At 44.0% G+C, this 23,668-nt stretch overlaps 1 protein-coding gene across 1 annotated transcript in view; it reads left to right on the top strand.

Moving 5' to 3' along the window:
- Dock5 (dedicator of cytokinesis 5) overlaps positions 1-23,668 on the top strand; it is a 192,667-nt gene that overhangs the window by 57,619 nt on the left and 111,380 nt on the right. The window contains exons 3-4 of the mRNA XM_028883189.2: positions 14,991-15,031; positions 21,883-21,938. Of these exons, the coding sequence (XP_028739022.1) occupies positions 14,991-15,031; positions 21,883-21,938 (97 nt within the window). The remainder of the gene's footprint in view (positions 1-14,990; positions 15,032-21,882; positions 21,939-23,668) is intronic.

A 23,668-nucleotide genomic window follows, 5' to 3' on the forward strand; every position in this document is an offset into this window, starting at 1 on the left:
CACTGCTCCCCTCCCTGCTCCTGTCTTCCTTTAAAACAAATAAACAAAATGGAAACACCCATGATACTGCCGGAGAGAATGCCAGGGTAAGGCTGGCACCGTTTCTTGGCCTCCAGGGTTTTATGTCTTGAAACTTCCTGTTGGTGACTCGGGGACTCTCCCTCGGCACATTCTGCCCCACCCCACCTTTGGGACAAGCATGCCTGAGCTGTGTGTGCTGTTCTGGCATGGACCCCAGTCCTCCCAGACAGTTTTTTTTAAAAAAGTGTTTTCAGCCCACAACCCACAACAGAGTACCACTGAGGACTCTGGCTGCTTCCTGCCCTGTGGTTCAATGAGTGATTCCCCAAGAGCAATGACTGCTTGGAGGCACAGCTGACTCCTGCTCAATTTCCAGGTGCCCACCATAGCTTTTGACAAGCAATAGGCCCTCAGTGAAAGTCTGGAATGAGTGCATGTGAAATAAGAGACGGTGATGAGCTGGGAAGCACCCCCAATCTCTTGCTTGCCCTCTGCAGCCCACACAAGGATTTGGTTATTGCATATGTTTTTGCTTTAACAGCAGCTTTATTAAGATATAACTCAAATGCCACACAGCTTACTCACAGTCTGATTCTGTGGTTATTTACTAAGCATACCGAGTTGGGTAACTGTCAATCACTGTCTATTTTCATTATCCCCAATTCTACCACTTATCAGCCATTCCCCTGACTCTAGGCAAATGCATACCTGTTTTCTGCTTCTTGAGTTTATTTATTCTAGACTTCTATAGTAGTGCAGCCAAACAGTGTCTGGTGCTTGGTGGCAGGCTTCTTGAGATTAGTGTTTTCAGATTCATGAATACTCCAGCTTGGACTAATACTTCATTGCCTTTTCTTTCAGTTAGCATTCCTTGCGTGGACATAACCACAGTTCATCCATGCATCCTCAGACAGATGTTGGAGCTTTCTAGATCTTTCAACCATAATGCTGCTCTAAACTTCACGGACCAGTTTTGTGTGGATGTTTTTATTTCTCTTAGGTAGAACCCAGGAACTATGACTGCTCTGTTGTCATATGGTAACCTCCGTGTTTAAATGTTTGAAAAACTTCTAGATGGCTGAATCTTTGACTTAAAGCCAGAAGACCTCAGTCTTTAAAGAGAGAGCTGCTCGCTCTTACTTGTCCTTTGCATCTCATAACTGCCCCCCCAACTTAATTTGTTAAAGAGGAAAGAAGGAAGTGAGTCTAGAGAGGCTGTATACTGCTGCTTTGTAGTTCCCTAGAGCTGCTTGCCTTGAGAGACTGTAAGAGAAGAGAACTCCTTTAGTCCTGAAGCAGATTCCCTTGGCCTTGATCTATCTGCCTGGGGTTGGTGCTCTTTCTTTGCTCCCTTAAACCCTGGAAGGTATTTGGCAATGAGACATCTATCCCCCCACCCCCACCCCTAACTCCTGAATGTTCTTTCCTGCTCCAGACCCACCCACGAGCATGTGGACAGAGACACCGGGCATTTCAGCTACACTCACCTTGTTTTTCAGCCATACCTGCTTCCCACTTACCCTGTGCCCAGTGCATGAAGCACAGGAGATGTTCTAAGTCTGGTCAAAGGCGTGATAGAACAGCCAGGTCAACTCTCATAGGGTTTACCTAGAAAGATAGACAAGAAATCAAGCAAGCAAACACACAAATATCCAGTCACTACGGGGAGAAGAGGACGCTGCTGCTGCTGAGACCATCGAGGGTAGAGACAGATGGAGGACCAAGTTAGGTTAGGTGTCTCACCCCGGTCTCGGCTAACTGTCCCCAAACAAGGTGCTTCAGCTCTCTTGGTGTTGGGAATGCTCCATTTAAATTTGGGTCGCTCGTCGACTTGGACGTGATGAATCACAGGGTGGCTCACTGAAAAAGATGTGGTGCTTTATAAGTGTAAGGTTGTCAGCATCCAGTCACCACGGAGCTTTTCTCCCCCGTGACTAATCTAAATCTACTACAGATGGCTTCAAGCCCAGGTCCTGCTGTTCTTCAAAGTGCAGGTCTTCTGTGCTGAATTCATATCCATCAACCGACTCTGTCAGGTCCTTAAACCACCCATGAGCTCAAGAGCGTGAGTGGCTGATGTGCGTGGGGACTCCGAGGTCATGGCACACAGTCAGCCCCCGGGAGAAGTAACTAAGTGAGATATTGTCTCACAGGTGGTCTGAGCTCCACAGAGGCAGGCACAGGATAACGCTTTGTATTCAGAATCATTTTTGAAGACTCAGAGGATAACACAAATACTCAGACAGGAATTAGGGAAGATGGGCAGCCCTGGAATGTGGAAAGGAATAAGACACATGGACATGTGGGGCCTCCCTTTTTATACATTACTTTTATATGGAACAAGGCCAGTAAAACTCACCCGAGTCAGAAAACCCACTTCCACATGTAGACTGAGAGCATTCCTTGTCTAAAGTGCTTAGAAGCAGAGGATTTGGCTTTAAATTTTTTGGAGTATTTACATATTAAATATGTATCATAAAACATTAGGAGAACCCAAGTGAAAACACAAAATCCATATATGTTTCATATTCACCTGTCAGGTATAACTGGAAGGCAATTTTGTAGAGTATTTTTTAGCATACCTGCCCCTTGACTGCAACCTGTCACATGGTCAGGAATGGCATTTCCCTCTTACAACTTGATTCCAGAGTCCAAAGGTTTTAGAATTTAGAGCCTTGCATTTTGGACTTTTAAAAGGATGTGCAACCTGACCAATGAAAAGAAATGAAAAATGGATTCTGACTTGGGTGGTACACACTTTGAACCTCCTCTTCTTAAGCAGGCCTTTGCAAGTAGGTACAGAGAATGGTGTCATAGCAGCAGGTCAGTTACCTGGTAGTACATTTTGTCCCTGCAGTTAATGAACCCTCCTGACAGAGAGTTGACAAAGAAGGGGTGCATTTAAAATTTTAAAATTCTAGCAGAGGCTTGGTAATCATCTTTTTGAGGGGCTGTAGCTAGAACTTCTCAAGTATAATGTGACATAGGACGCTAGCTAACTTTCTGGGAGTGTCTGATTGAAAATAGGTTGTCACATGCTATAGTCCTGTGTGACCACGGCTTTTAAACAGCTATCCCCAGAGCCATTGTTCCCTCCCTTATGTTCATTTCATTGTTTGCCGAGCCTTGTTCAGTGGCCATACGCCAAGAGAGAGACCAAAAGAACAACAACGACACCAGCAAAAAGCAAATGAACTAAGCAGAATCAGGAGCTGAGGATGTGCCTCACCTAGTGTTCAATCCCCACAGCCACCAAGACCAACTTTTAGACTGCCAAGATGGCTGATCTGGTGAAAGCGTTCGCTCTGAAGCCTGATGGCTTAAGTTTACCCTCTAGTATCCATGGTGGGAGAAAAACCAAGTCCAGAATGCTGTCTTCTGACTTCCACATGCTTGTCACACACAGACACAGACACAGACACACACAGACACACACAGACACACACACACACACACACACACACACACCATAATGGCATGTCAAATATACTAGATGAAAAAGTTACATTGGGATCTTCCATATGTTTGTAATACTCTGTTGCCCTCTCTTCGTTAAGATCCTAGGAGGTATTTTATAATTCTGAATCCATACTGTCATTGTGGCCTCGTTATAGAAACAACTGCCTTTCCAACCATAAATGGCAGCGAGCCCAGCAGCTCAAATCTGATGACAAGTTCTGCGTGCAGACATTTGGCTTTAGCTTGGGAAGCAGTTAGGGCTTCATCATGTTTTGTTGAGGGTGCATGGTCACTTCCCACATCTGCTTGACCTTTACCTTATGTGCAGCTTGTCATCAGACACACCTCTGGGAACATTCTTTCCTGAACTGTTTTTATAAAGACATGTGGTAGTAGGAGTATGTCTGGGAGAGACGTTAATTAAATGTGGCAGCCATTGAAATGTCTCTTCTCCGATCGAGTCTGTGTGTATGTGTGTGTGTGTGTGTGTGTGTGTGTGTGTGTATACACATGTTGGGGTGCATGAATGTGGTGTATGTGTGGGGAAATGCACATGCATGCATGCATTTGAAAACAAGAGGCCAATCTGTCATTCCTTCAGGGGCTGCCCACTTTGTTGAGACAGGGTCTCCTTCTGGGATCTGAGACTGACCAGCCTAGATTGGCCGCTGGGTATTCTGTTATTTCCTCTTCCCAGTGTTGAGAGGATAAGCATACACCGCCACATCCAGATTTTCACATGGGTGCTCGGGAGCAAACTGAGATCCTCAGGCTTCTGTGGCAAGGACTTTACTAACTGAGCCATCGTGTGGCCTTCCCATTAAGCCTTATAAAACAGAGAATGCCTTCTCCCAATTTTTCTTTCAAGGTAATGTTTGAATGTGCTCTTGAAATACATCCTAACATATGTTCTTTAGACATAGGCATCTGTCCAATCCCCTGATGTGGAAATTATATCTCTTTCCTGAGTGGTACCTTGGTTCCATTATCCATCAAGCACTAGCACTTGGCATTGACCCATCTGGGCAGCTGCCTGCCAATCGACAGAGGCAAGTGAACCTGAAAACACAGAAGTTTCTGGAATGCCCCCATTGGAATGTTCCCAGCAGCTCTGTCAGACTGATTCTGGTCTCAGGATGTTGGTTAGATCAAGGGGTGGGAAAAGGGCGTGGTGTCGTAGAGCAGAGTGGTACCTGTGCCTTTGATTGCTGGGCCATTCACCTTTGGTTAAAAAAAAAAAAAAAGTGCTTTCTGGATAGCACATCCCCAAACTACCCTGAGGCCAAGATTCCGTTCAGGAGTAGGAATTGGAAACCAGCGTGACCATGTTGACCCACCTAGAGGAGAAGTTCTGTGAAGGCCCCCAAGGCAAGGCGTGTCCCTTGTCTTGCACTGGTCACATCTGAATGTGTGTCACTTCTTGTCTGTTCACTGTGACCTGGCCCTTCACCCTGCACCCTAACACTTGGAGCAGATCTCTTGTCCGTTGAGCTATGCTCTGGTTGGAAATAGAGATTTGTGTTCTCTGTTATTATCTGTCCTAGGTAAACAGAAAAAAGATCTTAATGTTTTTAGGCGGAGTTAGAGTTTATAGTGGAGTGGCCTTAAAAACCGGAGTGTGTGTGAGCGTGAAGGATGAAAAGATTGAAGGCTTCATTGTATTAGATCGGTAGTTTCCTCCAGAGCCTAGATGTGTTCTGTTCATGAGGGAGCAGGGCCTTGTCTCTGGTAGTCCTGCTAGCTCTGCCCGCCCTCACCTTACACTTGTGTGGTTTGTAGGTACAGATTTTATTCCACACTCCTTCGAATAGTCTGCGCTAGGTCAAAGAGACTTTGTGTTCTCCTTAACACACTCATCAACTGTCTACCAGGCTCTGCAAACAAGGATCCTTTTCTGCTTTAAAATAAATGTTGACGGGGCCGAAGAGATGGCTCAATGGCTTAAAATAGTTATTGCTCTTCCAAAGGACCCAAGTTCAATTCCCCAGCATCCACATCAGGTGGCTCACAAACACAACTCCAGCTACAGGGAATCTAATGTCTCTGGCCTTTGGAGGCACCTGTACACACACACACACACTTTAAAATGATAAAAAAGTAAAAGTTGAGTGAGAGTAATCAGAATTCATTATATACATGTATAAAATTGTCAAAACTAACTTAATTGAGTAAATAAAAAAATGAAAGTTGGGTTGGGGATTTAGCTCAGTGGTACAGCGCTTGCCTAACAAGCACAAGGCCCTGGGTTCGGTCCTCAGCTCTGACAAAAAAAAAAAAAAAAGAAAGTTGAAGTTGGGTGTGATGGTGCATACCTGTATGTAATTCCAGGAAACTAAAGCAGAAAGCTCAGGAGTTTCAGGATATCCTAGGCTACACAGCAGTTTTGAAAGCCAGCCTAAGCTATATGATGCCTTGTCTCAAAAAGAAAACTAAATTAGTTTCTTGCTCAGATGGTATTCATATTATTCATGCTGATCTGGCCCAAGACTAAAGTCTCCTCATCTAAAAGGCTGAGTTCTGAGTGCCCAGTTTGCTGTCCTCACAGCAAGACCATGGCGACAGCTTGATGCCAGGGAAAGAAACCTCTGTGTTTATCAATGCCAATTGCTTATTTATTTTTAAACAGGGAAGCGGTTAGGTCTCAGGTGCCCTGAGTCCTTCACACTCAAGCTTTCATTAGCAGCCTTGCTTGCCGAAAGGCTGGTAGATTTATCCATTGTGAAGAAACAACAGAATGGAACTGACTATCTTCCCTTCCTTTCAACCTTGCAGATTATTTGCAAAAGCCCAGGGCCTTTAGATGTGAGCAGCTGAGGCTTTGGGCTCCGGGAGGTGGCAGGAATGCTCCCGTGGGACAAAGGCGACCCACTGTCCTCTGCAATGAGGGATTTCATACTGAGACTTTCTCGGTCCTGTGAGGGCTGGCACCCAGCTGGCTCAGGAGCCCCCAGGTTCTCCACTTCTGTTTGAGGGACAGCTCACTGGGTTCTGGCCCTGGAAACCTGACAGGTTTACCTAGTCCACAGGGGTACAACCTTTGACTCTGGCCTAATTAAGCTAGCAGGCCTGAGATAGTTAAAGGAAAAACAAGAGGATTTAGCACCTGCTCCTCCTCTGTGGAAGCTGCCTCCTCTCTGCCCCGTGTGTCATGTGGGTGCTATAAACAGCAACTTCCTCCGTGTCCTTGGCTTTTAATATCTGAGAGGATAAGCATAATTTATTGATCTTTTATATGTGTGTGAGCAGGACAGCACATTTATCTTGTGATGGTGAAATAAAAGGTGTTTGTGTGGAACATTCTATAAGTCACCCATCGAACGGCACTTTCATTGATTGCCTGGGAAGTCTTCAGCATTCCCCAGTAATTGCCTGAGTCTGGAGCATATTCATAACATACTCTTTTGTGAGCCAGAGTCTCCAAGCAGTTCCATTAAAGGCCCCTTTGTATTCGGTTACTTGTTTATGGATCTGTTTCCTTCCTTCTTAAAGATGATGTCTGATACACTCCACTTCAAGAAGTGTTTTTATGTATAATGAATGAACGGCCACATGAGTCATGTAAACCTCAGCCCTGATGGACCTCCTCAGAGACTTCTAACCACACTTTCTCCAGTAGCTCATCTGCTAAGTTAGCCTTCCCCATATACCCTTTCATTCCTTCCTGACTTGAATCCCTGTGAAATTTTGTTTCTACGGCTCTGTTGTATCTGCTAATTCTTTCTCCCCCTCCTTTGCATAATAAAGTAATGATTAGGGCAGAGAAATACTCCATGTCTTGGTTTCCTAGCTTATGCACCTGTTGATTGAGTAAATGAATTGCAGGTCTGTGCTGCAATTCTATCTTAGAAATAGAAAAAAACTCATTCAAAATCAATTTGGAAGGATGCTGGGAGTAACTAGGATGGATAATGTCGTTGGTGAGACACAAGACAAAGTACAGTCATGGAGAAAGATGCCTGTTCTTTTTCACACCTGACTCAAACTCATTTCAGAGACCATGCCAAACAAAAGTTCTCACCCGTATATGAGTGATACACCATCCTGTTAGAAGTGATTAATTTCTATAGTAATTTTCACTTGATAAGTTTTTCTTCCATTCCTTTTCCACGTTTAAAGACATCAAGGAAAAATTTATATGCTGTAACATGAACTTAGATAAACAGTAGAGTAAGTTTTATCAAATGACAGCATGCGTGTCACCCCAGAGTGCTCCGAGCTTCCTTCTTACCTGCGAGTCCCACCTCAGTCATTGGCCACTGTTCTAGTTTTACCTGCTAGTGAACCCTGTGTCAGTGGGATGACGCATGTCTATTGTTTGGTTTTTTCACTCATTATAATGGTTTTTAGAGTCATTCTAAAAGTTGTACATTTTTTCTGAATTGTTGAGTAGTACTCATTATATAAACATGCCATAACTCAAACATCACTGTGCCTTTCCTTGAGTTCCATATTTAGCTTGGAAGAATTAAAACATCAGTAAGCATTCCTCTAGAGCATTTTTTTTTGCATGTGTATGTTTCCATTGATCTTGAATAACTAGGCATGGTAATATTGATAAGTCATAGGATCTGTGTAGCTTTAGAAGAAATTACCAGCATGGTAAGAGAGAATTGTCATAGTTGGGGTTCTATTGTGATAAAACTCCATGACCTAAAGCAACTTGGAAAGGAAAGGGTTTATTTTATCCTCTATCTCTGCATCATAGTCCATCATAGAAGGAAGTCGGGTCAGGAACCTGGGAAGCAGGAACTGATAAAGAGGCCACAAAGGAACACTGTTTACTGACTTGCTCCTCATGGCTTGCTCAGCCTGTTTTCTTACACAGCTCAGGACTGCCTGCCCAGGGGTGGCACTACCCACAATGAGCTGGGCTCTACTTCATGAAAATATCACATGGGCTTGCCCACAGGCCAATCCTAAGGGGACATTTTTCTCTCGTCCCAGATATGTCTAGGTTTGTGTCAGGTTGACAAAAACCAACCAGCACAAAGGTCCAGTTACACCTAACCCTTGCTGACTGTGTACGTAGTCAGTCTCTTTGACTGTAGTCATTCTAGTGAGTGTATGGTGGTATCCAGCTGTGGCTTTTTAAATGAGTGATGTAATTACATAAAAGCCACTGTATTTAACATGTAATTCAGTGAGTTTTGACAAGTGTATATCATCATGAAATACAAACAGAATTAATATATTTGTTTTAGTTACTGTTCTATCGCTGTGATGAGATACCATGGCCAAAGCAACTTATTTAAAAATCAAAACAAAGGGTTGGGGATTTAGCTCAGTGGTAGAGCGCTTGCCTAGCAAGCGCAAGGTTCTGGGTTCAGTCCTTAGCTCCAAAATAAAAAAAATTTAAAAATTAAAAAAAAAAAAAAGCAAAACAAAACACATTGAATTGGGGACCTGTTTATAGTTTCAGTGGGTGAGTCCATGACCATCAAGGCAGGGAGTGTGGCAGCAGGCAGGCAGGGAGGCATGTCATTCAAGCAGTAGCTGAGAGTTTACATCTTATCTACAAATTGGAGAGGTGATTGTGTGTGTGTGTGTGTGTGTGTGTGTGTGTGTGTGTGTGTAAGAGAGACAGAGACTGGGCATGGTGTGAGCTTTTGAAACCTCAAAGCCCACCCCCAGTGACATACTTCCTCCAATAAGACCAAACAAGACCACACCCCATAATCCTGTGATTCTCAGCCTTCCTAATGCTATGACCCGTTAATACAGTTCCTCATTTTGTAGTGATTCCCCAACCATAAAATTATTTTTGTAACTATTTCGTAACTGTAATTCTGCTACTATTGTGAATCATAAGTATTTTTAGAGACAGGTTTGCTAAAGGGTTTTAATGTATAGGTTGAGACCTGCTGGATTAGGATTAGTAATTAGAAGGATTAATAACCCTCCCCAAACAGGGAACCAAACATTCAAACACATGAGCTATGGGGTCCATTCTTATTCACACTACCATACCATTTTTGACCCCCCTGTAGTTTGAACTTTTCTGTCCCACAAGCTGTTCCCAAGTAATCACTCAGAGGCTTAATATTAATTATAAATGATCAGCCGATAGCTCGGGCTTGTTACTAACTAGCTCTTACAACTTAACCCATTTCTGTTAATCTTTGTGCTGCCTTGAGGCTCATGGCTTTTACCTCTATCATTTTGTGTGTCCGACTTGTTCTCCATCTGGCTGGCGACCCTCTGATTCCACCCTTTCTCATCCTATCATTCTTAGTTTGGCTTTCCCGCCTAACTTTATCTGGTTCAGCTATTGACCAGTCAGCTTATTTATTAAACCAATCATAGCAACATATATTTGCACAATACAGAAGGATTATTATACAGCAAACCCACCACCACCAAATTCTCTTATTTCCCTTTTTAGTCAGCTTCACATTATAACAATAAACTTGTTATCTATCGTTTTAATTTTGCTTTTGCCTAGCTTGCCAGGATTCATCAGTATTTTTCTCAATTGTAAATTGTACCAGTCATAAAGATACATTAACTGTAAAAGTCTAAAATATTTCAAATTACATTTATTTATTTATTTATTTATTTATTTATTTAGTGTGTATGTGTGTGTCCACCTGTCTGTCTATCTGCCTGCCTGCGTATGAGTGTGGACATGCATGTGCCCCTCATGAGTGTGGAGGTAAGAGGCCACGAGGCAGGAGTCTGTCCTCTCCTTCCATCATGTGGGTTCTAGAGATTGAACTGAGGTCATCAGATGCCTTTACCTAAACACGGAGCAATCTCACTGTCCCTGGTTATTTTTACTAGTCCATAATGCAAAACAGCAGTTCCTTCTAACGCCTCCTCATTTCTGAGGAGTTTCAGTTCCTCCTGAACTCTTTCTAGTCTTTTATCCAATTAGGAATTGGCTTTTCCATTTTACTTACTATGGAAGATTACATTAGCCCTCCTATATGCCTCACCCACTCAATGTATACCCGACTTTCACTGTCTGTTCATTTCTAACATGTTCTTTGGATTCTTAAGCCTGTGTGGTTCCAGTGGGAAGAGGTTGTATCCTGGTTACATTTCCTTTCTAGAGTTAATCCCTTTTATCTTGACTGTCTCTGGGCTGACCTTTGTTTGATAGTCCTGGTTTGACAGAGGTTTCCCTCCCATTAACATGGTCAGCTATTAAATGATAATGATCATTGTGATTCTTCTTGGGCCCCTGAGCTGCCATGCCAGCCTGACCCCTCTGATCCCTGCTTCCCCGGTGCACATGTCCCATGTTCCATGTCATTCCTGTAGGACTCAGTCGTTCAGGGAGGGGGGCCAAGGGTCAGGGTACGCTGCCCATTCCTTCTACCATTCTCCGATGTTGTAGAATATTATTTTCAGCTGTGTTACTTTTGTTTATGTTGCATTTGTTTAACTTTGCGAAGCCGTGTTACTGTGCCTGTCTAAATCGCCAGATGGGCTAATAGAGAACTGACTGGCCAATAGCAAGGCAGGAAAAAGGATAGGCGGGGCTTCTAGGCAGAGAGAATGTATAGAAGGAGAAACCTGGGAGGAAAGAAAAGGAGCCAGAGAAGGAGGAGAACTCCAGGGGCCAGCCACCTAGCTCCACAGCAAGCCACAGAGTAAGAGTAAGATTTACAGAAGTGAGAGAATAGGAAAAACCCAGAGGCAAAAGGTAGACTGGATAATGTAAGGAAAGCTGGCAAGAAACAAGCCAAGCTAAGGCCAGGCATTTTGAAGTAAGACTAAGCCTCCATGTGTGATTTATTTGGGAGCTGGGTGGAGGGCCCCCAAAAGAGTAAAAACAAATAACAACACTCCTAGGCTTTCCTTTTTTAGATCTTCCTGTCCTATAGAGTAACACTATGTACCATTTGCATAAGCCCAAGAGCCTAACACTCATTTTTCCTCCATTCTTTCCCATTGCTAGTGAAGCCATAAGCAACTCAAGCTGCTTCTAAATATATTCTCATCACTTCCCACTTTCAGAGCGCCCACCATTCTCCTCCCTGTTTCCACCATTTCTCACCTCCCGTGTCTATTCCTCTATAGCAGCCAGAATACATTTTTTATTTTTAAGCACAAGGCACGATGTATTTAAAAACGCTCTTCCCCTCCAATGCTTATCATTCTACTTAGGCTAAAGGTTAAGAGTCCACACAGTACATGGCACTTTGGCCTGGGGTGACACTTCTGCCTATACATTCATGTCACCAGGGATGGTTTGAGAAGCTCTAAGTCTGGGCTCTATTAAATAAGAATATGTGGGGAGGTGGCTCAGGCTTCAGTGTTTTAAAGCTTCCCTGGTGAGTCTAATGGGTGTCCAGAATGGAGACCCACTCTCCTCTTTTACCCTCATGGTGCCCTCTCCCAGTCTCCTTCTCTGACCTTGAGCTCTTTCTGTCTTTGGACAGAATTCTTGCCTCATAGCCTTCTCACTGGATGTGCTCCTGTATGGAAGTTTCTTTCCGAGTCATTTTCCTGCCTGGCTTCTTTTAGTTTCTCAGGCTGATCTGAGATGATCTTTGATCATCTTATGGATGCAGACTCCCTACATCCCCGGACACTGCGGGTTACCCTCTCTGACCTCATCATTTCAGTTCTGTGTTCTCGGCTCATTTATATAATAAATGTGTGATAATCAATACGTGCTCTCCACAGCTTGGTATTTGTTGAGCTACCACAGAGGGAGAAGAACCAGATAGGGGCACCTGTTAGGTGGACGCCAGAAAATGCAGTAGCTCACAGGACGAGCCCCTGGACAGGTGAATGAAGCGGGCAGATGGTAGAGTCTTGACTGGTGACAATTATTTAGAGCTAGATAAAGTGAGTAAATTCGCCTGTGGCATTAGGAACTTTGATAGTTTCAAACGAGAGGAGATATTTTTATCATGGATTGGGGACAGTCCCCAAGAAACTGAAATGCCTTCTTACCCCAGAAGTGAAGCCCATCTTGCCATAGTGGCTGGAACTTATTTTTAGAGATTCATTCACTAAAATGTAGCTAAGACTCACCCTCTGGCTCGTCTGTCCCCCCACCTTTCCTCCTGCTGTTATTACATGATAATTTCAGAACATACCTTCCATTTCATACTCCCTGGTCTGTGCTTGGCTACAGACCACTTCCTGATACACCGCCCACGGCCTCTTTGCATCATGATGTGTTCCTGAAACCTAACGGCAAACTCTATTTAATTAGGACTGTTTAACACTAACTATTGAGGATTAATGGGAAAACCGTGTTCTTATTTGTATTGCAACCCAGGTTTATGATATAGGAATAGCAAACACCTGTGATCATAGCCTTGGGAATTATTAGCAATCATTAGTAGCTGCATTCTTAGTGTTCTGACACTAGGAATGTGATCAAGCTCCCAGATGTAGATTAGGTGCTTACTGTACTTGCTGCCAAGGAAAATGAGTGTTCACTTTGACAAGTCCAGAATAATAATTTTGTGCTTTTTTTCTTAGCAGTTATACATACACTATGATTCTAGAGAGAAGCTAGAAGGGTTGTATGGAAATCTTTTTCCCCTCAAGATAACAGGTTTAGGAAACATATTTTTTGTGATGAATGGCTGTGTAAAGCACCATTTTTATGCATGCAGATACATTCTTCCAGGGAAGCGGGTCCAAGTCTATTGTGATTTCTTAGTTTTATATGGCTTGAAAAGTGAAAACTGCCTCAACTGTTCTTCCTCAGCATGGCCTCCAGCTCTGACCTTTATCCATCCAGGGTGATGCAAATGCCAGCCATTCACATGAGACTGTTTTCATATCTTAGCAGAACCAAAGACAGCCATTCACGCAAGACTGTTTTCATATCTTAGCAGAACCAAGAGTATGGAAGGGCATAGATTGCTGAGTCATGGGAGGAATGTTCAGTGTGTTCTAGCCTAACCTGATTGCCTGTACATTGGCTTCCTAAGTTGAGGCTGGTGTTTTTGTAAAGAGATTTTTTTTTTTTTCTCAACCATGTAGCCTTGATGCAGACTGTAATTCTATACCAAAGCCCTACTTCCACATCCTTTGTGACACATAGCAAATTCTTTATATTTTTTAGTTTCACTGATAATTTAAAATTTGTGAAAGTGTTATTTAATCTGTAACCAAAGAGGTAAACTCAATTTTCTACTTGTAACACACAAAAACAGAGATTATGAAACTATTTTCCTGTTGGTATCTTTTTTGTTTGTTTGTTTTTACTCTTCTCTGATACATTACATCCTGACCACAGCCTCCCTTCCCTTCACTTCCCCCCACCCCCCAGATCTACTGCTCCTCCATTTCCCATCAGAAAAGAGCAGGCCTCCCAGGGACAGCAACCCAACACAGCCTAACAAGATGCAGTAAGACCAGGCCCAAACCCTCATAGCAGGGCTGGGCGAGGCAACCCAGTAGGAGGAGGAAGGTTCCAGGAGGAGGCAGAAGAGTCAGAGACACCTCACTCCCACTGTTAGGAATCCCATAAAAACCTCAAGCTAAACAACCACAGCATGTATGCAGAGGACCTAATTAATGCAGACCCATGCAGACGCCATCACGGCCACATCAGTCCCTGTGGACCCCTGTGAGCCCTTCTTAGTTGATTCTGTGAGCCATGTTCTCTTGCTGTCCTCAGCCTCTCTGGCTTCCACAGTCCTTCCTCCCCTTCTTTCTCAGTCTTCCACAGGGTTCTTATGCTCTAGAGGCCTACTGGCAGACGTCTGTAGTTCTAACTATAGAGTGCATCTACTTACTGTCTCCTTACATAATACTAATTCACAGTAGGATTTCCTGAGGCAAGATGACCAGTGAGTACATCGATGCCTTTGATGGGCGTGGCTGTAAGAAAAACCCAGTGTTCAGCTGTTTTTAATATAAAATACTTGTTTATGGGCACCTTAAGTTGTGGAGTCTGTGATAAATGGGAAAATGTCTGTATATAAATACCTTCATGGAGTTTTACAAAAGAATTAAAACCTAGTATGGTATATGGTGTATTCTTGTTATCTCGGCACTTGGAAGGCTCAGGCCAGGTCCTCCATGAGAGCAACAAATGCTCCTAACTGCTGAGTCATCTCTTCAGCCCCCTCTGTGCAAATTTCAAGTCTTGTGGTTAGTGAGAGAATGTGACTGTAAAACAGATCTTTACTGGGCAATAAGTGGAATGGTTGACAGTCTCAGGCAGTGGTTCTCAACCTTCCTAATGCCGCGACCCTTTAATACCGTTCGTTCCTCATGTTGTGGGGACCCCACCACCACCACCACCATAAAATTATTTCCGTTGCTGCTTCATAACTGTAATTTTGATTATTGAATCATAATGAAAATATCTGTGTCCCAGTGGTCTTTGGTGACCCCTGGGAAAGGGGTCACCTGACCCCAAAGGGGCTGCGACCCACAGGTTGAGAACCGCCTGTCTAAAGCCTCATAGGTACTGATCTTTTGGTGTCCATCTCAGGATTGCTGATAGAACATGTGAGTGTATGCTGCTGATGTCCTTTTGTTCTCCCAGAAAACATAACATGCTTTGTGTTCTCCCCTCCCTTCCCCAGGCTGGTACAGAGGATATGCTCTCCAGAACAAATCTAAAAAGGTATGGCACGCTGTTCCATTTCTTCGTTCCTTTGACTGCCCGCTAGTCCTCTGTTGTGTTGTGAGATCCCTTTATCTGCTCTTTCTAGCGCTAGTTTGCCTTCCTTTCTGTGACTCTTCCTTTGATCTGAAAACAAATACCTTGACCCCTGTGCTCAAGAGGAATAGCGTAAGTTCCATGGCTATGTTTCCTGGGAGCTGATTCAAGAAAAGGCCACGACTTCCTGCTGTCTACCCTTCCTGAAGCTGAATAAGGCGGCAGGAGAGTGACAGTGCCCTAGGGGCCGCTGTCAGGGAGGAAGGGACAGGACCCACATCTCCCTGCTTCCTTTACGTCCAATTCTTCACTGCCCAGCCTGATGCTGCCTGTCGCCCGATTCATCCATCGAACCAGAGTAGTGACTTCAATCTGTGAGGCCCACGGAGTAACATGGAGTCATTTCAGCAGAGTAGAACCAACATGTGTAACAGAGAACAGAACTGAACAACAGAGAGACTTAGGACACATTTACCTCGGGTATTCATGTTTATGTGGTTCATGCTTTTCATTGTGTTTTTCTGTTTAGTACTAGACTGGAAGCGTGTTTCTTCTGACTCAGGCAGAGTTTGTGAGACCCTGGCCTGGATGGCTTCCTTTCCCCTTGTCAGGGCAGCTCATCATCAAACTAAAGAAAGGCCAGTGGCCCTGTTACTGCTCCTGGATTTGCTTTGGAGCCCATCAGCGCTTTTTCCTTTGATGGCTCTCGCTGGGGCAGTGTGATGTGCCAGCACTCTCTTTTGTAAGAACGGAGTTGATAGGGCTTTCCTATTTCACAGTTTGCTCGCGTGCCAATAGCAGAGGGGGAGGGAAAACCCTTGAATTTGTCAGGGCAGAAAGGGTAGAAAAATCCACAGTTTTCACTCTTGGACCACAGCACGGGCCAGACGTAGTCCCCACGCAGATTGGCCCGTGAAACCGCCAAATCTCAGAAGAACACAGAGCCTTCGCACGCCTGCCTGCCTGCCTGCCTGCCTGCCTGGTAGAGGCCATGGAAACCCAAAGGCGAGTGAGGCTGCAGTTGGTGACTCTTCAGTCTTGGTGTCTGCACACTTGTATACACACACACACACACACACACACACACACACACACACACACACTTGAGTCACTTTTTCATAGTCTAACAAAACAAAGGAACATTGGCTGTCCCTGCAGGTGCCACGTCCCCCTGGTGTGAGCCCCCTTGTCCCTGCCGTGCCCTGGCGGAGCAGCGTCTCTGCCCACAGTCAGAGTCCTGCGCCACATGCCATTTCCATCCGAGTTGTTCCACTTCTCTTGCTGACGTCAGCATCCCCAGTGTCCAGTGGAGACCCGGGTAGCAGTCCGATGTGCTGGCGTGATGAGAGGACTAGATTGAAGGCCTCAGGGAAGCCGCTGCCTGCCTGGCACACTCCCTCCTGCTGTGGGTGGGGTGAGCCCTGTTAGTACTTATTTTTACTCACAGTTGTGGAGGTTGAGTTTTCAGGAAACAGTAAGAGTTAACACTTCTGGGTGGCAAGGTGGCTCCGTGGGTGAGGGCCTGCCGTACAGACTCAGGGACCTGAGTTCAAGCCTGGGATCTCACACTAGGAGGAGAGAACCAACTCCTGAAAGTTGTCCCCTGACCTCCACCAGAGTTCTGTGGCCTATTTCCCCCCCCCCACCCCCGCGCCGCCCCCCCACCCCCCACCTGGGTCACTTAATTCTCAGTCCCTTCCTTTTTAAATTTAGTATGTAAAAAAGTGAACAGAAAACTTCTCCAACAAATCATATGGAATACCAAGGATGGCTGGGCCTGGGCGTACACTCCTGTTGTCCCAGATACTTAGGAGACTAAGACAAGCCAATTATTTGAATGGCAGGCATTTGCCTAGTACACAAGAGGCCCTGGGTTTGATCTCACCACCACCACTGCAATAACAATAACAAAAATAACAGCCAAACCCAGTAGTTACTGTTAAAACATGGTCCCAGACCTTTACCCTACACAAGGATTTGTTCCAGCAAAGAAGTCCTTGCTTTCTAAGGCATTCTCTACTTTCCTGATATGTCTGCATCCATCCAGCCAGTGGTGCCCTCTGGTCTGACTCAGTTAACATCTGAGGGATGTGTGTGTGTTTGTAATATGGCTGGGTTTTTGTTGTTCTTGTTCTTAATTAAAATGTTCTTTAAAACCTGTAAGCATAGGCTGGGTGGTGGTGGTGCATGCCTTTAGTTCCAGCACATGGGATGCAGAGGCAGGTGGATCTCAGTGAGTTCAAGGCCAGGCAGCCTGATCTACAAAGTGAGTTCCAGGACAGCCAGGACTGTTACACAGAAAAACCCTGTCTCAAAAAACCAAACCAAACAAACAAGCAAACAAAACCCTGTAAGCTTGAAAACTTCACCTTTTGGAGAAAACTATTTCAGTAAGAGCTCCTCTGTCCCTTGATAAAGAAAAACCTGAACAGAATTTGGCACAATTATTGTGCATTGGTTTTTTGTTTGTTTTTTTTTTTTTAACACTAAATTATCTTTCTTTGTGGAGATCCAAGAAACAAAGATGGAATTAAAGGCCTCAGTCTTGAATTTTTGCTGAGTGTGACACCCCTTCATTAAGAGATGTAGCCTGATAGAAATCCTCTCCTCTGCTGATTCCTCCTTTTCCTGTCTTGGGGGAAGAGCCATTTGAAAGGACAATTGTTTGCATGGAAATTATTGGTGTCGTTTATAAGCCAACTTACCCATTTGGCTCGGTGATAAAAGGGAGCGAGTGGCTTTGCAAATTGAGGAAGACTAGAGCCTTGAAAGAATTGATCATTCATCTTGGCAGGGCTGCGGGTGTGTGGACAGGATAACAGAGAGAAAATCATTAGCTGGAATTTATTCAAGTGAGTAGGCTACATTGAGAAGAGGAAGGCAGAACCGAGAGACATCAGTTGGCCCTGGCCTTACCAGAGACACTAAATGGCTACAAATGGCCAAGTGCCACCATGGCACAATGATGCTGTGGATGACAGAGCAGTAAGCTCACCAAATGAACGGACTCTGGATAGCAGCACCTTGTGCCTGCATACCTGTGTAGATTTTCTGCCCTGGTCAGCATCAGTGTCTCAAAGTCCTCATCTGTTTATGTTTCTGAGGACCAGTATCATGACTGGCTCCCAGGGACCAGCTCAGCCCAGTCACTATCAATTCAGAAGCTTTTTTTTTTTTTTTTTTACCTTCTTGATTTGAAAAATATTTTGCCAGAATTTTTCTTGGGATTAGCAGTGTTACATTTGGGGTTTTTGGGGATTTTTGTTTGTTTGTTTGTTTGTGTGGTTGGCTGGTTCCTAGTATTAAACCTTCCATATCTTAAACATGTCCTGCTTTAGAGCTGCGTGCTAGCCTCAGCAATGTTACAGCTTATTTTAAATTTGTAACTATTACTTTTTTGTATACTTAAAAGCTTTTTAGTACATTCATCTCTTTTTGTGTTTATGCATGTGTGCACATGCACACGCTTGCTCATGTGCCATAGCATGAAAGTGGAGGTCAGAGAACAATTTGCAGGAGTCAATTCTCTGTTTCCACCATGTGGGTCCTGGGATTCAAACTAGGGTTGTCAAGGCTGGCAGCAAGCACCTTTTCCCACTGAGCCATCTTGTTGGCCCATAACTTCTACTTTCAGCTGATCACTCCTCTCCAACCCCTTTTCCATTTTTGAGACGTGTTCTCTCACTGGCATGGAATTCACTACTTCAGCTGGACTGGCCAGCCAGCCCCAGTGTTCTGCCTCTCCCTGACTCCCTAGCTCTGAGATGACAGGCTTGACCATCAAGCCCAGCTTTGTGTGAGCTCTGGGGATTCAGCACAGCTCCTCATGACTACACGGCAAGTACTTGACCAAGTGACCCACCTCTCCAAACCCAGTTTCGTTTTAAGGCAGTGCTTATGCCTGCTCCAGTTATACATTGTATGTGCATTGAGACCACTCTACCTCATGAATAGAGAGGCAAGCATTATGTGTCCATGAAGTTTTTTTCCCCTTAGATTAAAAATATGACTGCTTCCAAATAATTTCAATAGGAAGAAGACATTCAGATACGGTCAATTAAATATATTAAAGCTGAGAATTAAAACAGAGAAGTATTATACATCAGAGTTCTCTAATTGGGCAGGTTCTGTAATGGGTGAGTATTCGATCATGGATAGATACAGAGTACTTGTTTAAAGAAAGAAAAAGGAGGATATAGAAAAGGGTAGATTATTGAATCTACTCTGGAAAAGAAAAAAGGGAAGATACAGAAATGATAAGATAAAATGTCGATTTTTGAATCTACTCAGAAAAGAAAAAAGAGAGAATATGGATATGATAAGATAAAAAGGTAGATTTTTGAATCTATTTTTAAAAAGGAATTACTTGTTTTAAATAGTATAAGTTATGAAAATTGTCTGGATTTGTCAAATGTTAATGGATTGGACATTGTTAATGTATATAATGGAGTTTTTTTGTCTGAATCTGTCACATGTTAATGGACTAGACATTTTTGTTTGTTTGTTTTTTGTTGGTTTCTTTTGGTTTTTTGAGATAGAGTTTCTCTGTGTAGCTTTGCGCCTTTCCTGGAACTCACTTCGTAGCCCAGGCTGGCCTTGAACTCACAGAGATCCGCCTGGCCCTGCCTCCCGAGTGCTGGGATTAAAGGCGTGAACCACCACTGCCCGGCCTGGACTAGACATTGTTAATGTAATTCTTGACTCTATATGTTGTATATACTTGTTGTATGTACTTTTTTTAAATTTTAAACAAAAAAGGGGAAATGTGGTTGATATATTGTACACCCCAATAAACTTATCTGGGGGTTGGAAGAACAGAACAACCTCTATATTAAACATAAAGGTCAGGCAGTTTAATTCTAACATTCCAGAGGCAGAGATCCCTCCAGATCTCTGTGAATTCAGGGCCATACTGGAAACAACCAGGCATGGTGACACACACCTGTAATCCCAGCACTTGAGATCTCATGTCTTCCTTGGGAAAGGCACATGCCTTTAATCCCAGGAAGTGATGGCAGGAAGCAGAAAGGTATATAAGGCGTGAGGACAAGGAACTAGAGATTTTTAAGTTTTTAGGCTTTTAGCAGCAGTTTAGCTGAGATCCATTCGGATGAGGACTCAGAGGCTTCCAGTCTGACGAAACAGGACCGGATGAGGGGTTGTCGAGGTGAGGTTGGCTGTGGCTTGTTCTGCTTCTCTGATCTTTCATAAATCACCCCAGTACCTGGCTCCTGAGTTTTTGTTTTTGTTTTTTATTAATAAGACTGTTTAAGATTCGTGTTACAATGGATTGACAATGAAATAAAAGAACAATGAAAACAAATACAGATAAATCCACGAAAACCCCTTATGATAGTGTGTGGAAGTGATTGTTAGTCACTGTTGCTCTCTCCATATCACATCATAGTTGTTCCTCTTTTAGATATCAACAGTGACCTGGTGTCTACAGTGTTACATTGAATTTGTGTTTGTTTTTATTGCTGCTTAATCGGTCTCCCCTAATCACTCTGTATCCTATACACTTGAAGAAACTCAAGGTCACACCTCTCTCTCTCTCTCTCTCTCTCTCTCTCTCTGTGTGTGTGTGTGTGTGTGTGTGTGTGTGTGTGTGTGTGTGTGTGTGGTCTCATCAGTAGAGGGACTGGCACTGTACGTTTTCACTAGTACATCACCCTGTCTGGTTGAAGAGATGGGACCCTTTGCTTCTGCCTAAAGCAGTTATAGGGCCCCTCTGCCGTCACCCATGCTGAGATCAGCTTAGTCCCCAAAGTTCTGACCATTTCTTGTTTTATTGGTGAAGGATGAAGAAAGAGAGAACATTGCATAGACAAATTTAGCATATGAAATTGGCCACAGGAGCAACCACTGTCAAAGTTCCTGGTTTCTTGTCCTGTTAAGGATTATGAGTGCATGCACATTTTCAACTATGGTCCTGTGGACTGTGGGCTATCTCCACCACCACCTGTGTGTGGCCAGCAGTCTCTGACATTTAATGTCCACAGAGATCATGCCAGCCCTCCCCTGAGCAAGGCTAGGAGTAATTGACCCAAGATGCCAGCTAGTTCGTCTGCTCTGCCATGTGAACTATTCGAAAGCAAGGCTCAATGACTCATTCCCCGTGTGGCATCTTGAGGGTGTTGCACAAGGAGACACAAGCTTTAGTATTCAAGAGAACTCTGTGGACGGTTCTAGCCTACTGAGAAATCTTCTCTGCAACTCTCTAGTTCCCACCCAGTGGTTTTGTGCCCTTCCCTTGGGACTTTTTTTTTTCTTATTGTCGATAGTGAGCAATGTCCTAATACTGATGTAGAAAGTAGAAATGCCTCTTGGGGTTACAAAATGGAGAACAATTGGAGACTATGAAGGGTGAAAATGATTAGGTAACTAATGATTTGCAGTTAGTCTTCAATAAAAGTGCTGACAAGAATTATTGTAGGAAGCTACTTAAATGTTAGTGATTCCATCTCACTCATGAGGGGCCCTTTAATGGATACATCACGGCATGTTGGCTCTGTAAAGATTCTAGGTTCTCAGTATTACATTGCTTGCCATTGTTGGATTTCTGAGCTGATGGGGCATTTTGCCTTTTTATTTTCAAAACATCTTATGCATCGTGAGCCCAAATCTTAATTTCTACTATTTCAGTATTTCCATCCTTCCTTCGTTGAAATATAGTTGGTCATGATAAGTGATGCCCTGAAACCCAGTTGGGAATTTCCTTTTGTCGAGGTGGGCATAACCCTCCTTGAAATATTTATGCTCTTGACTTTGAGATTGTTTTTAATGGCTGTATAACAAGAGTTTTCTTTCTGTAGGGTATTTTCCCTGAAACATACATCCACTTGAAAGAGGCAACTGTAGAAGATGGAGGGTAAGTGCCAACCCAGGAAGACCACTATAAAGTGATGAAGATGTGAGATGACCATGAAAGAATGTCCTACACCCGTTGATGTCCTTCTCCTGTCATTGGTTTCCCTTGCCTCATATAGTTCCTCTTTCTGTCTTCTCTTTCTGTACTTGTTCCTCCTGGACACTCTTCCCCAGAATAGTAAAGACAGCAGTGGTGAACTCTGAGGGCCTTCCACTTCCCCTCGGAGTTCCTGACTGCTCACTGTGTATGTGAATGTGAGTCCATGTGAACCTCCAGGGAAGGGAGACATCAGTCTGCCCTTAACTCTCAACCTGGAACGTATCACTTAGTTGCAAGTACTCCTCAGAGTTTTCACAGCTTCCTGGAGGAAAGCGCTGGTGGTGGGCTTGGGTGAGATACCAGGGAAGCCGTGTATGGGGCTGTGCTGTGTCGTTTTGAGCACTCATTTCCTGACCATGGCATTTGTCCTGCAGTGTCCTGACTCTGTGGCCACTAAGGAAAACAGGACACTTGGAGTGGGAAGAGAGAATTAAGAAAGTAAAAACTGGCCTCCTGGTGCCAGGGAGGCCGTCACAGAATCCTGGAACCTCTAAGCGAGATGAACATCTTTGAGAAGTCCTAAGCTCAGCACCCCCAAAATCATCTAACCAAAGCCTGTTTTTCGATAGGGTAGCATAGTCTTCATGTAATACGTTCAACACTGCAGAAGTGAAAAAACAGCACCTGTGAGTGTATACTTCTTTTAAGACAAGAGGTAGAGGCATGCTTAAATTCTCGCAGGTCGTCCACAGCAGAACCAGCACTAGTAACTATTCTCGCCTACCTCCTTGAGGAATCCTCTTCCCAGGGGGGCGTTCCTGGGCAGCCTCCGAATGTCACTTGTGAAGGCAAAGTAGGAACTCTCTTCTAACTGGATCTGCCAGGTGAAAGATGGGATGCTCAGTTAACTGGTACTCAGTCAGCAGATAGATACAGATGCTCCTGGACTTGTGGTTACCTCCTTATAAACCCACCAGAGTTAAAAATGTCACAAGTAGGCATCACAGGAAAGTCCATCATTTTATACAATTATATGTGCTAATAAAAAAGAACAATAAGAAATGCATTTATTTCACCTAACATACCCTCGCCCAGCCACCTCCAGTGTACTCAGAACACTTACGTTAGCTGACAGTTGGGCAAAATTCTCTAACCCAAAGCCTGTTTTTCAATAGGGTAGCATAGTCTTCCTGTAATACGTTCAACACTGCAGAAGTGAAAAAACAGCACCTGTGAGTGTATACTTCCCAAACATCTAAGAGTTGCAAAATCAGACTCTCCTAAGTCAGGGACCACCTGCAACTTTCCAAAGCTAGTGTGTCACAGATGGTTCATGGGTCACATTTGCCCTAATGTATCGCGTTACTTGACCTGAACTTCACACTTCGCTCCATCCTATGCTTGCATGTTCGCACGGTGGTCCTCTTGCTCTTCCCTGCGTGTTTGCATGCCTTTACTATCTTTCTCCTGTTGATAATTGTAGGAACTCCAGGGATAATTTATGTGAGTAAATGCAGTTAAGCCCTACTGAGAATGAGGATGTTGGTTTGTTTCCATTTTCCATGTTGAGAAGCAACAGATGAGAAGAAGACCCAGTCCTTTCTAGAAGAGGACGTGGATCAATCCTTGCAAACAGATCTTTGAGTGAGATCACATGCCATGTACCTCTCTACAAAATGGAGCAGCTGCCC

The sequence above is a fragment of the Peromyscus leucopus genome, chromosome 9 (assembly GCF_004664715.2).
Source record: "Peromyscus leucopus breed LL Stock chromosome 9, UCI_PerLeu_2.1, whole genome shotgun sequence".
Classification (NCBI taxonomy): domain Eukaryota; kingdom Metazoa; phylum Chordata; class Mammalia; order Rodentia; family Cricetidae; genus Peromyscus; species Peromyscus leucopus.